The sequence below is a fragment of the Anastrepha obliqua genome, chromosome 2 (genome assembly GCF_027943255.1).
Source record: "Anastrepha obliqua isolate idAnaObli1 chromosome 2, idAnaObli1_1.0, whole genome shotgun sequence".
NCBI classification, from domain to species: domain Eukaryota; kingdom Metazoa; phylum Arthropoda; class Insecta; order Diptera; family Tephritidae; genus Anastrepha; species Anastrepha obliqua.
The window spans coordinates 128,203,644-128,218,580 of record NC_072893.1 but is presented as its reverse complement, the minus strand read 5'-3'; the positions used below and the strand labels follow the sequence as shown (position 1 = coordinate 128,218,580).

The window sequence follows — 14,937 nt, the reverse complement described above, 5'->3', positions numbered from 1 at the left end:
GCATTTTCAAATAACGGTCTCCAGTAACCGTAACGGTGTGACCATTTTCTTCAAAAAAATAAGGCCCGACAATACAGCGTGAAGAAACCACACACCACACTGTCACGCGAAGAGGATGCAATTCCGTCTCGTGGAGTATCTGTGGGTTAGAAGTACTCCATATTCGACAATTTTGTTTGTTCACATTGCCGTTTAAATCGAAATGGGCCTCATCAGACATGAAAAGGCAGTTTAACATGTTTTGGTCTTCTTCCACCATTTGCAGGATCTTCTGGCAAAATTCCAAGCGAATCGGCAAGTCTGCTGCATTCAGTTTGTTAACCATTTGAATTTTGTAGGGAAATAAGTCTAAATCTTTGTGCATTATTGTTTGCAAAGACTGTCGGCTGACACCAAGTTGAGCAGATAAGCTTCTTGTTGAAACCCTTGGATTGCTTTGTATAGCTGCAGCTACAGCAGCGATCGTTTCCTCCATCCGAACTGGTGGGCTTCGATGATAAGGCCTTCTTGCGACTGTTCCTTGCTCAGTAAAATTATTCACCAGAGTCATTATGGTCCATCTGCTCGGGGGATCGCCGCCAAACATCCGCCTGTACTCTCTCTGTACCAAAACTACGGACTCCAGTGCGTGATAGCGGCGGACTATCCAAATTCTTGTTTGCGTGTCCCAGTTATCCATTTTAATAAATTTTAAAAATCAATCTGTAAATTAAAACAAAAATGGAACAAATAAATTAAAAAGAAAAAAAGTTATTCAATTTTTTTTTGGTAGCGGCTTTCATCAGTCACCCTGTATATTAATATATTTCTGCTTTTTCATGGCAGAAATACATTCGGAGGTTTACCATTGCCTGCCGAAGGGCGATCGCTATTAGAAAGATGTTTTTCTTAATTTTGGAGTTTTCACCGAGATTCGAACCAACGTTCCCTCTGTGAATTCCGAATGGTAGTCACGCACCAAACCATTCGGCCACGGCGGCCGCCTAGAAATATAATGTTAAATCAACAATTTGTAACATTAAAGCGAAAAAGCAAGAGATTTTAAAATGCGTAAACAACACGTATTGTGGACCTGGAAATAGAGAAACACTGCGTTCTTCAGAGTTGCCCAAAATGGAGAGAGAGATAATTTTTTATCGTTGGTTTATCCGAATGCGAGATAAAAACTGACCAGTAAGTGCTCTAATGTTGAAAGAAAAGGCAAAAGCACTGTATGCAAAATTTAAAGAAAATGAAGCAAACTTCTTCGCTAGTGATGGATGGCTCCAAGGATTCAAGAAGAGGTACGGTATTCATCTTCTTAAAATATCAGGCGAAAAACTGTCTTCGCAACCTCAGCTAGTGGATCCGATTAAAGAAAAACTTAAAGCGAAAATGGCCGAATTGGAGTTGTGCAACGATCAGTTATATAATGCTGATGAGTCGGGGTTACTCTGGAGACTTTTGCCAGAGAAAACGTACGCGTCAAGTTTGGAGAAGAGAGCCCCAGGGGTAAAGTCCGAGAAGCAGCGAATCACGCTTTTATACTGTTCAAACGCCACTGGATCCCACAAGCTTAAGCTTTCGATAATTGAAAAGGCGAAGAATCCACGCTGCTTTAAAAACTTTCAGTGTCCCACCGACTATAAGAGCTAGAAATCCGCCTGGATGACGTCGGCTATTTTCAAGTAATGGTTTCATGAGTCATTTGTTCCACAGGTGAATATTCCTTTTAAGTTTTGTCCGATTTTTAAGGTTACATCGTTTTTAAAGGAGAAAGCCTTACCAATTAAAGCTCTCCTCCTGATCGAGAACGCTCCTTCTCACCCAAATGAAGCTGAACTGACAACGGAGAATGGGCAAATTTCGGCAATGTTTATGCCACCAAATGCTACTCCCCTCATTCATCCGATGGATCAGATTGCAATAAAAATCACTAAGTTGCATTACAGAAACAGCCTTCTAGCTTCAATAGCAGCGACAAAGTCTGATTTGTTCGAGTCGTTGAAAAAAATTAACTAAAAATAGCTATAAATCTTTGGGATGCGACTTGGTTTCGTGTTGGTGAAGCAACATTAGCTAAGTGCTGGAACAGTATTTTAAATTTTTGATGATCCCGAAGTTAATGTTCCGTTGGCGGTTTTAAAATAAAAATGGGAAGCTGAACTTCGCACCTTGATGAGCAACACCGTCGATCTGCTTGGTAGTTTAAATCCTGAGGTTCGTTCGTGTTCGTAGATATGCTCAAAGATATGTATGTGCGTTATTGAAAAAACTTTTTTTATTAAAAATTTCAGATTGAATTCACGTTACCAGCCATTCATGAATGGAACGAAGATATCGAGGAGGGCAATGACGATCATCAACAAGAGGACGAATCCGATAATGACAGCGTATCAGAGCAACTGGAGAAACTTAAGCCGACTGAAGCAGTTGAAATTTTCAACAAGGCGTTAATATGAGCTGGTCATTAAGACGTCGATCTAAATGATATGAGTTTGCTAAGACGGTTAAGGGAGAAAGCTGTGCTTCAAGTTTTAGAAAAACAGAAGATACAAAAAAGATGACTGATTTTTTAAATAAAACCATCGTATAACTTAATTTTCAATTAATATGTAACGAAAACAGGAATAAAATGTGAAAAAATATATTTACTTAGTTTTTTTGGGCATTCCAAAACGTGAACACTTTTGTTAACGTGAACTGCCTTGGTTTGAATTAGTTTACATTATCGAGCGTGCGCTGTATAATTGTGATTAACCCCTTGTAAAAATAACAAACGATTTTTTCAGGAAGTTAGTAGTTTGGGAAAGAGTCCCTTATGCACTTCAATTAAAAAAGTCCAGAAAATGTCATGTTTTCTTATAATCCTGAATTTCCACTATATGCATTACCTTATAGAAAAATATAAAAACCAACATTTCGAAACCAGCTACACTTTCCTTTATCCTTCGTGCCATCGGTATAAACGACAAAGCTCTCGAGCTCATCGCCTTCATGTGATAAAACTAGTGACAAAAAGGGAGTTAGTAAACTCAAGATGCATGTCGTTTAAGAGCTTTCGTAATGCCGTTGGTCCTGAAAGCCGTTGGTAATTTATATTTTAGGTCTTCATCGGTAAGCTCACTTAATTAACGACTCTACTGGAAAATTAGGAAGGCAGCTACTATTCTAGTAAGTGTCTACTCAGATTATGCTGCTTATTACGACTGGAGAGTTTCGATTGTAGAAGAAAGAACAAGAGTAACGACGCCTCGGTTGTCTTTGCAAATTTCGAAAAATGTATTTAGTGGGAAAATTTACTTCCACAAGATGCCCAGATGTTTAAGCATCAGCATTCGATTTAAAGTCGGGGATATTGGAAGCTTCGGCCTTACCGAGGACCATCTGCAGTTCGTCGGTGAAGAAAGTACGCAGAGGATTATTGTTTCTTAGTTTTCGCTGATCCAAAAATGATACCTCGCTTAACATTGGCTGCTGAGTAATGAAATGAAAGAATGAATGAGCTTGAAAATCTGTTCAGTCCTTGAACTGCTTTTCCAATTTCGGCTGCCTATGATGACTTACCACTTCCAGAGTTTTCTAACTGAGTTCGATATAGCAGGGTTTGCAGTGTTATACTAAATTCGCCGACAAGAAATTCTACGGAGAATCTAGTGATGTTTCAGCATTCTATCATTGTTCGGATCACTGATCTTTGTCACAGTGGCACACACTTCTCCCGATATGCTTTTCAGAATGTAATACTATTATTCTTTTGTAATTTTATTCGAATTTAGAAATTAGTCATATTTTTATCGTTTTATTTATATTTTTCCTATATACATATTTATATGAATTTGCGCAAATTTTGCAGATTTTTAAATAAGTGAGGTTAAATTTAATTATTTTGACCAAAGATATGTTGACTTTTCATATATATTATTCAGAAAATTTTAGTTTTCTCTTAAGTAAAATAATGCAATTAGTGGACCATCTAGAGTAGTTCCTTTGAATGCTAATTGTTAAGAAAATTGCATCTATCGTCTTTTGTATTTAAAAACAGTCAGTTTTGCAGCCAAACTTCAAAAACATATTTGTTATGGGGACACTTAAGATACCCTTGCCGCCATTTTTGCAATTACATTTCGGTATAAGCCACATGCTTGTCTTTGATTATCCAAAAGGAATCAACAATTTCGCCATTTTTATCATCAGAAACTTGCTCGAAATGTAGATGTGTGTGATTGAATGCTTTCATGCGCGTGTAGCCGTAATCCTATAGAAGATAAAATAAATTAATTTATTAATATTAAAAAAACATATTTCTCAACGTATGATTTAAAAATGTTGACACACAAAAAGCTCATAAATTCGTTTTAAATAAACTCACATTGCTGTGATAGGCGTTCCACTCTGGCAGCGTATCTGAAAATGGTTCGCGTTCCTCTTTGCAGCCAGCCGAGCCTGTTATAATCTGTATTGGTGCCTTGGCATTAGTGTAGGGTGCTTCTAGTGATCCATTGTACACCTTGAAATCATAAATAGGCCAAAGTCGCGTGTAGAAGTGTTCGTGTGCGAAAATCTCTACATCCACACCATTTTTGTAGAACAAATCTTCCAAACCGAACCACTTCACCGGCGGCAAACCTTGTCGTATATATGTCTCCAACTTCTCATTGCAATCGTACTCCTTGTCGTCACTGCAATACATCGGACGATGACCATAGGTGATGATCCATGGGCGTTGTGCACGATTCTCTGGCTTATTGGCTTCGCGTAGATCATCTTCCAACCACTTGAATTGTTTGGTGAGCAGCTTGAAACCATAATCTAAAAAGTAATACACCTCGGTGGAGAAGGACACAAAGTGTACGGGACCTAAATCGAAGCTATACCAAAGGCTATCACGTTCACCTGGCATATTGAAACGTGTTTTGTAGTTCGAAAAGTTGCTAAGCATTCCAAAATAAATATTGGTTATTAATTTTCCCATTTCTAGCACTATTCACACTCACTATTTCTCCTCATGATTGCCGGGACACACCATGTATGGCACATAGGCAGCGATGGTTTCCACTTGCCGCATAAATTCATCACCCACACGCGCATTCTCCGTGTCCATGTCATAGGCGAAGTCACCCACATGAATAATGGCATCGTACATGCCCTGTTGGGTATCCTGCTGCAAGCGTGCCAACGATTGCGCATTCTCGTTGCCCATGTCGCCATAGATGGCCAGTCGCGGTTGCCAATCGCTGCCTGCGGGCGGTGTAGTGAAAGAGAAGCGCGCCGACCAACCCCAATAACTGCCACAAGAATATTCATAGCGCGTTTGTGGCTTCAAGTCACGCAGCGTCACTTTATGTATGTATTGAGAGCGCTTCTTGGAGCCGCCATCAACGAAGCGTCGCGAATCACCAGTAACATTGACCAAGCTTTTGGCATCGGAGTAGTTTTCGCTGTATAGCACAACCGATTGATTGGTGGGGTTGCGGGTGGACCAGGTGACGACTATGTCATTCAAGCGATCTTTTGAAAATTAGGGGAAGAAGAGAAGAAAAAAATGGTTAGGAGAAAAACGTAATAGAGGTTATTTAAGAACAAACAAAAATTAGTTAAAAATCAAAACTCCACACTAGATCACATAGTATGATACTTATACGAGTGGGATCATATCATACACAAGTATTAAATCCGATCAAATCTTAATGGCTTAAACTTAATCACATCAGATCTAATCAAATGAAATCAGTCAAATATAGGCACGCCCAATGGAATCAGTAAAGCCAGATCACTTCAAGTTAAGTCAATTTAAAAAAATTCAAGTCGGATTTCATCAGATCAATTAAGGTCAAAACATTTCAAATCAAAACTTGCCAATGAAGTAAATACCAAAGCAAATCAAGTAAAAACAAATCAAAACGCATCACAACGTATCAAATCACGTCGAGTCAATTTAAGTCACATCACGTAAGGTCAAATCACATCAAATCGAAAAAAGTCAAGTGAAGTTGTCAAATCAAAATCAAATCATATAAAGTCGAGTGAGGGATGTGTTCGCCATACTCAATAATTACAACAATATTACGATTCTGTTAATTGCTGATACACAGCTGTTTACCTGCCGCAATAATGCAGATGTTATTTCACGTTGAACGTGTTATTTGAAAATATGGATCAATAACTTCGTTTCATTTCAACCTAATTTTGCGCTAAAAACAATATTAAACTTCAAGTTATTTATTCAATAAAAACTTTCTTTCCACTTCCTCTCCGAAATGAATAATTTTATACTGCGCTTGATTAGCTAGTGATGACCATCAAATTGTCAGTATTTTACTGACGAATGCGTAACGTTAGCATTGTTGCAGCAATTATGAGACAGAACGTGATGCCATCCCAAAAAAAGAAAAATTGCAGCAATTATTACAGTTCTAATCAAATTAAGTCACATCAAATTATGAAACGTCAGGTCATATCAAATTACATCACGTCATGCAAAATTGAATCAAATCACACCATGTAAAGTCAAGCCATATCAAATTATATCACGTCATATAAAATTGATCAAATCACATCAAGTAACCTAAAGTCGAATCAAATCAAGCTAAGTCAAATCTTTAAATCAGCTCAGATCAAATGAATGAATTGGAGAAAAAATTAAATCGAAACAAATTAAATCATCAAAGGTAAGTAAAATAAAATCGGTTTGAAGACAAATTTGCAAAAATATTAAATTGTATAATAAAAATAAATAAAAATCATGTCATGCCAAATTCAGTCTATTCATTTCAAATAAAATTTAAACAAAAAACGATGTGTTTACATAATTACATAGATAAGATATTTAAACCTCGTGTATTCTCAGTACATTTCAATGAAGCATGCACTGATTTGAAGGAAATATCTTCCTTTAATGCAGAAATGCTAATCCCAATATATAGCGGGCGTTTCATCTCACATATAATGTATAAAAAAATGTACCATTTTGAAAAGAATTGAGAAGGTGCGGTCAATAACAGAATGTTATCCAGCTCTCAGCGAATTTGATAGATTCAGCTGATAGGCGTTTTGAACCGATTTGTTTACACAAAAACTAAGATTGTGTTGGTAATTTACGAAAAAATTAACCAATGACACTTCATTGTCGTCTGAACAAGGGCTACCTGGACGAGTGTGTGAATATATGTGAAATGATCGTGCAGAAACCGGGTACCGAGTCCCCGTTACGTGACAGTCGAAATTCCCCTCACAATTTCCTTTTTCACTATAGTTATTTATTGGCCAAACCGTGTAAATCTATCATCCTTGACACCGTACTTATGGTGAAAAGTGTTACAAGGATGATAGATTCCAGGTTTACTCGTTAGGTATGGTGAAAAAAAATGTTTGAGGGGAACTTTGGATTCTACGTCATTCGTTTTGTGTTTCACAAAATTTAGCTTTAGCATAAATTCGCTCAGAGCCGAATAACGGTCTGCTAGGTAGTACACCTTTAAAAATCTTTTCACCATGAAAGTGATAGGTATTGGAAAACAACAATAACATATAAACAAAAGTTAAGATAATGAAATTGTATACAGTTACACAAATTTCTAATAACTGTATTTTGGTGAAAAGTATTCGGTGTTGGAAAAAGATGAATTTTACATTTTTTATAGACAAAATGAAGTTCTGTAATTAAGTAATTCCTGCAGGAGTTCGAAAAATAGAACGATATATTTTTATGTATATATATATATAATTGGCGCGTACACCCTTTTTGGGTGTTTGGCCGAGCTCCTCCTCCTATTTGTGGTGTGTGTGCGTCTTGATGTTGTTCCACAAAATGTAGGGACCTACAGTTTCAAGCCGACTCCGAACGGTAGATATGGTTTTATGAGGAGCTTTTTCATGGCAGAAATACACTCGGAGGCCATTGCCTGCCGAGGGGCGACCGCTATTAGAAAAATGTTTTTATTAATTTTGGTTTCACCGAGATTCGAACCAACGTGCTCTGTGAATTCCGAATGGTAATCACGCACCAACCCATTCGGCTACGGCCGCCGATATATTTCTTTATATGCCATTTATTGTAAAATAATAAGTAATATAATATTAAGAATTAAACACATTAGAAGTGCACACATGTTTTTCTTGCAATAATAGTAAAAACAAAATGAAGGAATTTTAATTTATTTTATTTATTCGCATCAAAGGCAAAATGTTGCACAGCCAGCGTCTATTCGTTTTGGAATTATTCGTCCGTACATAATAAAAAAATTATGCGATATTATGCATGCATATTTCTATTATATAAGTATGTATATGTAATATGCGCGTACATGTAAATATAATTATATGATTAATTGAATAATAAAATGAGATACATATTTGTTGCATAAATCGTATAAAATATTTTGAATAAAATTTGCTTTGGCTACACCAATTGTTTGGCGATGTCACAGCCTATATATTACACATATGGTATATATATATATACCTACGTCGGTATATTTTAAAAATATTTTTGCAACGTTCAAACCCTCTCCCTAGCTTCAACATAACTGCCATGTTTGTCCTTCACAACCCAGAATGCATCTATTATCCGGCCATCTTTGTCATCGGATACCTGCTCGAAATATAAATGTGTGCCATTGTGAGCCTTCAAACGTGTGTAACCGAAATCCTGAAAAATAATAACATGAATACGTACAATCAAATATTATGTTTGACTACATTTTTCCTCTGTTTGCTCACCTGACTGTGAAAGGCACTCCACTTAGGTATTACCTTGAAGAAGGGTTCACGACCCTCCTTATTGCCCGCCGAACCCGTTATAATATGCACAGGCGCACGTGGATTATGATAGGGCGCCTGTAGTGAGCCATTAAAGACTTGATAGTCATAAATAGGCCATAGCCGCTCATAGCAATGTTCATGCGCCCATATGGACACATCAACGCCCTGCTCATAGAACAGCGGTTCCAGTCCGAACATATGCATCAGCGGCAAACCAGTGCGTACCACAGTTTCATGCTGCGAACAATCATCACCATTATCATTGCTACAGTACATTGGTCGATGGGCAAAAGTGATGATCCAGGGTCGTTGCTTGCGGTTCTCCGGTCGATTTGCTTCCTGTAAATCACGTACCAGCCACTCGTACTGAAATACCAAACTCTTCAACCCATAATGGAGAAAATAGTAGAGCTCAGTGGAGAAGGCCACAAAGTGTATGGGACCCAAATCGAAGCTATAAAAGAGATTCTCTGTGCCACCGGGCATGCTAAAGCGCGCGCGATAATTTGAAAAGTTGCTGGAGTGTATCAAAATTTAAAAATATAACTTTATTTCCTACACGCTCCACATTGCCCATCTTCACACTACTCACTAAGTTTGCTCGTGATTGCCGGCACACACCATATACGGCACATAAGCGGCTATTGCTTCGACTTGTCGCATAAATTCGTCACCGACAGCGCCATTCTCTGAATGCATATCGTAAGCAAAGTCACCGACATGCAAAATGGCATCGTACATGCCACGTTGTGTGTCCTGCTGCAAGCGCGGCAACGATTGCGCATTTTCATTACCCAAGTCGCCATAAATCGCCAAGGAGGGCGACCAGTGCGCATGCACAGGCGGCGTGCGGAACCAAAATTGTGGTGACCAGCCAAGGGGACTGCCACAATGGTAAATGTAGCGTTGCTCAGGTTGTAAATTCGACAAGGTTACCTGTTGTGAAAAAGGAGTAGTTAAAGAGGATTTGGAATGTAAAGCGAATAAAACTTACCCGATGTATGTACTGCGTGCTATGGGCGCTGCCACCATCCACAAACATCCGTGGTGGTTGCAGCGCTTTTTGCACAAACTCAAAAGTTTCAAGGCCATATTCACAGATAGACTCTTTGGTATCGTCGCGTGTTGACCAAGTGACAACCAAGTCGCGGATGGACTCTTCAAAATATAGAATATTTTCAAAATATGTGATTGGTATTTTTAAGCAGACGCCTTTCACAAAAGTGATAGTGATCTATAAACATGTATGTTGCTAAAAGTTTGAGTTTGCTTACCGTCTGAAGCTAATTAAATAAAAGCATGTCATACTTAACCACTTTATTTTATTTAGTTAAAATTATATTTACAAATTAATTGACTAAAACCCAAGAAATACTTCAGATGCTTAAAAATCTACAGTTATGTTCTACAAACATTCATGTATATGTATATATATGTGTGTATATGTATATATATTTCTTAAGAGTTTAAACACTCAAATTAAAACCATAAAAATGATTTTAATACTGCATCAATTTTATAAGTGCATATGTATGTATATAAGCGATTGTGCGTTGACAAAATTTCTTGCTGTGTTTAACAAGCGAATTAAAGATAAATAAAAAAGGTACATTATGCTTGAGATTCACTTAAATTCGCGTTTAGTTATTACTTTCATGAGCCAATGGTTCGATTGTTTCAAATGGAATGTTGATATTTCAATATTTACAGCCAACTTAAACTATGCCAATGCAATGCAATAGCTTCTTCTAGACTTATTGTCCTTCGTTTTCCAATTTAGTGCTCTTTCGGAACACTTCTGCATCCTTAACTCCTCTACCTAAACTTAAAATTACAAATAGCTGCCGTGTTTGTCTTTGATTATCCAAAATGAATCGATTATTTCACCATTTTTATCATCGGACACTTGCTCGAAGTAGATATGTGTGTGATTGTATGCCTTCATCCGTGTGTAGCCATAGTCCTACGATATTAAAATTATTACACAATTAAATTTGTCCTTTTTTTAATCGTCTCGACTGCAATTCACCTGGCTGTGAAAGGCGCTCCACCCGGGCGTATCCCTTTCGAATGGTTCACGTCCCTCCTTACAGCCTGCCGACCCGGTTATCAAATGCACTGGCGCACCCGGATTGCGATATGGCTCTGCCAATGAACCGTTATATACGGTATAATTGTAAATAGGCCATAAACGTTCATAAGAATGCTCGTGTGCCCATATCTCTACGTCTACTCCATGTTGGTAAAAGAGCTCCTCCAATCCGAACATGTGCAGAAAGGGCCAGCCAACCCGCGTTAACGTCTCAGAATGCGTACAATCGTCACCATTCCCATTGCTACAGTACATTGGCCGGTGGCCATAGACGATTATCCATGGACGCCGTGCACGATTCTCTGGTTGATTGGCCGCCTCCAGGTCACGCACAAGCCATTCGTATTGAAAAACGAGCATCTTCAAACCGTAATTGAGAAAATAATACATTTCCGTTGAGATACCTATGAAATGTACCGGTCCTAAATCGAAGCTGTAGAAAAGATTTTCCGTGCCACTGGGCATACTGAAACGCGCACGATAATTTGAAAAGTTGCTGTTCACGAATAAGTTCAATGAAATTTAGTTTGCATTGGATTTCACTTTCTAAACAAATTTCGAACTCACTACTTCTCCTCGTGATTTCCCGGCACCACCATGTACGGCACATAGGCGGCAATCGTTTCCACTTGTCGCATGAATTCATCGCCTACACGCGCATCGTCCGTATTCATGTCGTAGGCAAAATCGCCAACGTGTATTATTGCATCATACATACCGCTCTGCGTGTCCTGTTGCAGGCGTGCCAACGATTGCGCATTTTCATTACCCATATCGCCGTAGAGTGCCACAGTTGGCGACCAATCGTCTCCAGTAGGTACTGTACGAAACTCGAAGCGTGGTGACCAACCCAATTTGCCACCACAGTGGTACGCGTAAGTGCGATTGGGCAAGAGATTAAGTAACTTCACCTGTTGTACATATTGAAATCGGAGAGTAGAAACAAATAAATAAAACGGCGTTCTTCAAATATAGCTCAAGAAAACAATAACAATGCAGTGAAATGCAAATTAGTAAATTGTATATGGCGCCAGCCTTTTTTACAAGGTCACAAAATGTGGCACGAAACGGTGCTCAGGGACCCATACGCCAATCATACTAATATATTACATTTACTTGACCAGCAACGTGCTAACTTTACCCTATGTATGTACTGCGATTTTTGCTTATCACCGCCATCCACAAACTTCAGGGAAGTACCATTGGCGTGCTGCGTTAAACCATCGAAACCGTACTCGACAATGGATTCAATGGCATCATCACGTGTGGACCATGTTACCACAACTTCATTGGGTTGTTCTGTAAATACAGAAGTAGCAAACAGACATGATTGCAGTAGTGCCAATGAAACTTGTGATAATAAAGGCTGCTAAAAGTGTAGGTACATTTCAAATATTCTTTGTATTTTTACTAAACAACAAAAATATAATACGCACTATTAGAAAATATATAAATATAATAATTCCATTGCATTGGCCATTGTTATTGTTTTCTTATCTCGGTTTGCCTTTTTTCTGTCAGCACCGCAAACTTATGAGAGAACTGCCATATGTTCTTTCTATGCTAGCTTATCAGCGCTAAATGCGAACAATAGAGTGCCTTGTATATTGCGAATTGGCGTCAAGTGTAAGCGAGGATTTGAAAAAACCAAACTAGGCCATGAAGACAAACATATGTATGTACGTACCTACCTACACACTTAATAACTGAAATGATGCGATTACTATTTCTTTATGCAAATACAGATTTATATTCGAAATCCGTTTCAGAGACATCTTAGAAATATCTTACTGATAGTTTTATAACTCTTAACATTGTCAAATCGTAGTTTTCAATTAAGCAAGCACGTGCTCAATTAATTTTAAAAGTCGTTAGTAATAACATGGAAAGAAAAAAATTCGAGATCAGACCTCTTGACACAACTCTCAAAAATATTTTTAGCGTATAACTTATAAGACTCATTTGAGCCGATGGAAGATTGTTTCCCCTTAATTTGTATGCAGTTAAGCACTTATTTTAGCCTATTCCTAATTATACAAAATTTACTACATGTCTCAGTACTAAAATATGTAATTATTAGTCACATGCATTTTCCGAAAAGAAAGCAATAAGGCACTTTCCGAGTATATAATTCTTAAATAGTTCCGCATTAATGAAATGAAAAGAAACTCCGCGCTGCGTAAAAGAGAGTTCATTGCACACATTGAAACATACCAAAAAAAACTGGATTGAATGCATGTTTTTATTATTCGTTTTTTTTTTTTTTTGTATAAAAATTCTTTAGCAACAATGCATTTTGAAGGTCTTAACGCAAGTGTAAAAGTATAATACGATTAATCATTGAATGATGAAGACCTTATATAATTTTAAATATAATACGCATTTTAATATTTAATACATCCATATAACAAGCAGGTTTCATATTCTATTACATTAGAATTTAATTTCCTTTTTTGCATGCTCAAGTGTGTCTGAATGCGTTTTTATTGTTGCCCCGTTTTCCCCTATTTTTATGAAGTAGTGCGTTTTGCTAATATCATTGCTACTTCGTAAATACTCAACAATATACAAACAAAACTATTGGGAAGCAATATGAGAAGTAGTATTGGTGTCAATATTCATTTTACATTTTTAATTTTTGTTTATTTTGTGTCTTTGCAAAGTATGTAAGTATAATTGCGAAATCAAAAATAGATATCATTACTATATATTAATATTTGCAATTCACTTTTCAACACAGCCTTACATTTATGCCTACTCACCACCAAATGCCAAGTGCACTTGCTCCGGCTGCAAGTGGCGCACTTTGTTCAAAGTTTCCAAATCGGAAATGAGTTCCTCCGACTTTTCGGCAGCAACGCTGGCCAGGAAAGGAAATAAAATTAACAGCAACGAACGCATTGAGTTCCACAATTTGTCCGCCACTGAATAAGAGTTGAATTTAATAATTTACTTATATAATATATGCACTAAATATGCATATATATTCAAATGTTTTAATTGTGCTTGACGAATTGGATAATATAAATGCAGCGATAAAATAACACAATTCTTTAACACACTGCTAAAATAAACCAAAATGACAAACAAAAACAAAGGCAGCCGCAGAACGAAATGTATTATAATACGCGTAGTCCTCAGAGTTGTATTTACCTCCGTTAAAAGCATTACGTGACGTTAGCAATAAGGGCAAATGCGATTTGACACCATGCCATTTCTTTGATTGATTGATAAGTATTCTTTTAATGAATTCATTTTTAAATTTTGTCTAGTTCATTCTCCTTTATTTCTCGTTAATATTTTTTACATTAATAATAATAGCATTTACAGCATGGTAGTATACTATTGGACATTTCATTTATTTTTATTTAGTTTTTGATATAAACTATCTAAGATCTGACTTATGCCAACATAATCTTTAGCCGAAGTTTCTAATAAATCCCACTCGTTTTTTAGCTCCAGAAGATTTAAACCATCTATTATCTCTGCACTGCTCAATTTACCTTCTAAATCCTGCTTATTCGCCAATATCAACACGAAAAGTTCTTTGGGTATAATTGCTTTCTTAAACATTTCATGCATCGCCCTGCTTGCCACTTTCAATCTTTCCATTCCCGCTGCTGCATCAATTACGAATACAATGGCATACGTAGTATCCCCAAGATAATGCCTCCATAAGCCTCTTAATTTACACTGACCCCCAAGATCCCAAAACGCAAATACAACATCTTTATATTTTATATCACTGACATCAAAACCGATTGTGGAGCGGGTTTTTGTAAATTTTCTGCCCAATAAACTATTAAAAATAGCGGTTTTTCCTGCATCATCTAAGCCCATTAGGCAGACATGAACATATTCTTCTACATTTGGTGATTCTGATGTCACCATCCCTGCACCAAGGAATACAAAATAACACACGCAAAGTACTTTTTTCCACCGTCTTAACATTGCTGGGAATCTAAACATACTGCGTGTAAGCAATTGATATTTGAATGCGATACAAATATTTATGGTACACAAAAACGAGTACTAGTAATAGACATGCGCAGGTGAATTTGTTATATAGCGTTTACATGTACCGTTTATTATATTGCCGTAGC

General features: G+C 37.3%; 1 protein-coding gene across 3 annotated transcripts; it reads right to left on the bottom strand.

Annotated features, from left to right (window-relative positions):
- Nucleotides 1-3,761: 3,761 nt before the first annotated feature.
- LOC129237094 (acid phosphatase type 7) lies at nt 3,762-13,943 on the bottom strand. Of its 3 annotated transcripts, none has more exons than XM_054871510.1 (5): nt 13,597-13,943; nt 9,737-9,900; nt 9,335-9,678; nt 8,701-9,259; nt 8,126-8,629 (listed from the first exon to the last, which is right to left on the bottom strand). In XM_054871510.1, exons 1-5 carry the CDS (start codon nt 13,733-13,735, stop codon nt 8,480-8,482), a joined length of 1,356 nt encoding a protein of 451 aa, XP_054727485.1. In that variant the 5' UTR covers nt 13,736-13,943; the 3' UTR covers nt 8,126-8,479. The 3 variants fall into 3 exon arrangements, with proteins under 3 accessions (XP_054727486.1, XP_054727485.1, XP_054727487.1); XM_054871512.1 differs by lacking the exons at nt 8,126-8,629; nt 8,701-9,259; nt 9,335-9,678; nt 9,737-9,900 and adding exons at nt 10,048-10,705; nt 10,772-11,330; nt 11,402-11,745; nt 11,976-12,133 and having other exon boundaries at nt 13,597-13,940; XM_054871511.1 differs by lacking the exons at nt 8,126-8,629; nt 8,701-9,259; nt 9,335-9,678; nt 9,737-9,900 and adding exons at nt 3,762-4,237; nt 4,352-4,913; nt 4,977-5,490 and having other exon boundaries at nt 13,597-13,924.
- Between the last annotated feature and the right edge of the window lie 994 nt (nt 13,944-14,937).

What these genes read in the sequence shown, in the direction of transcription:
- LOC129237094 (XM_054871510.1), bottom strand. Translation starts at nt 13,735, where the DNA reads ATGCGTTCGTTGCTGTTAATTTTATTTCCTTTCCTGGCCAGCGTTGCT. An exon ending in AGTGCACTTGGCATTTGGTG is followed by an intron (nt 9,901 to 13,596) that starts GTGAGTAGGCAT and finishes TATATTTTGAAG; the next exon opens with AGTCCATCCGCGACTTGGTT. An exon ending in GGCAATCACGAGCAAACTTA is followed by an intron (nt 9,260 to 9,334) that starts GTGAGTAGTGTG and finishes GATACACTCCAG; the next exon opens with CAACTTTTCAAATTATCGCG.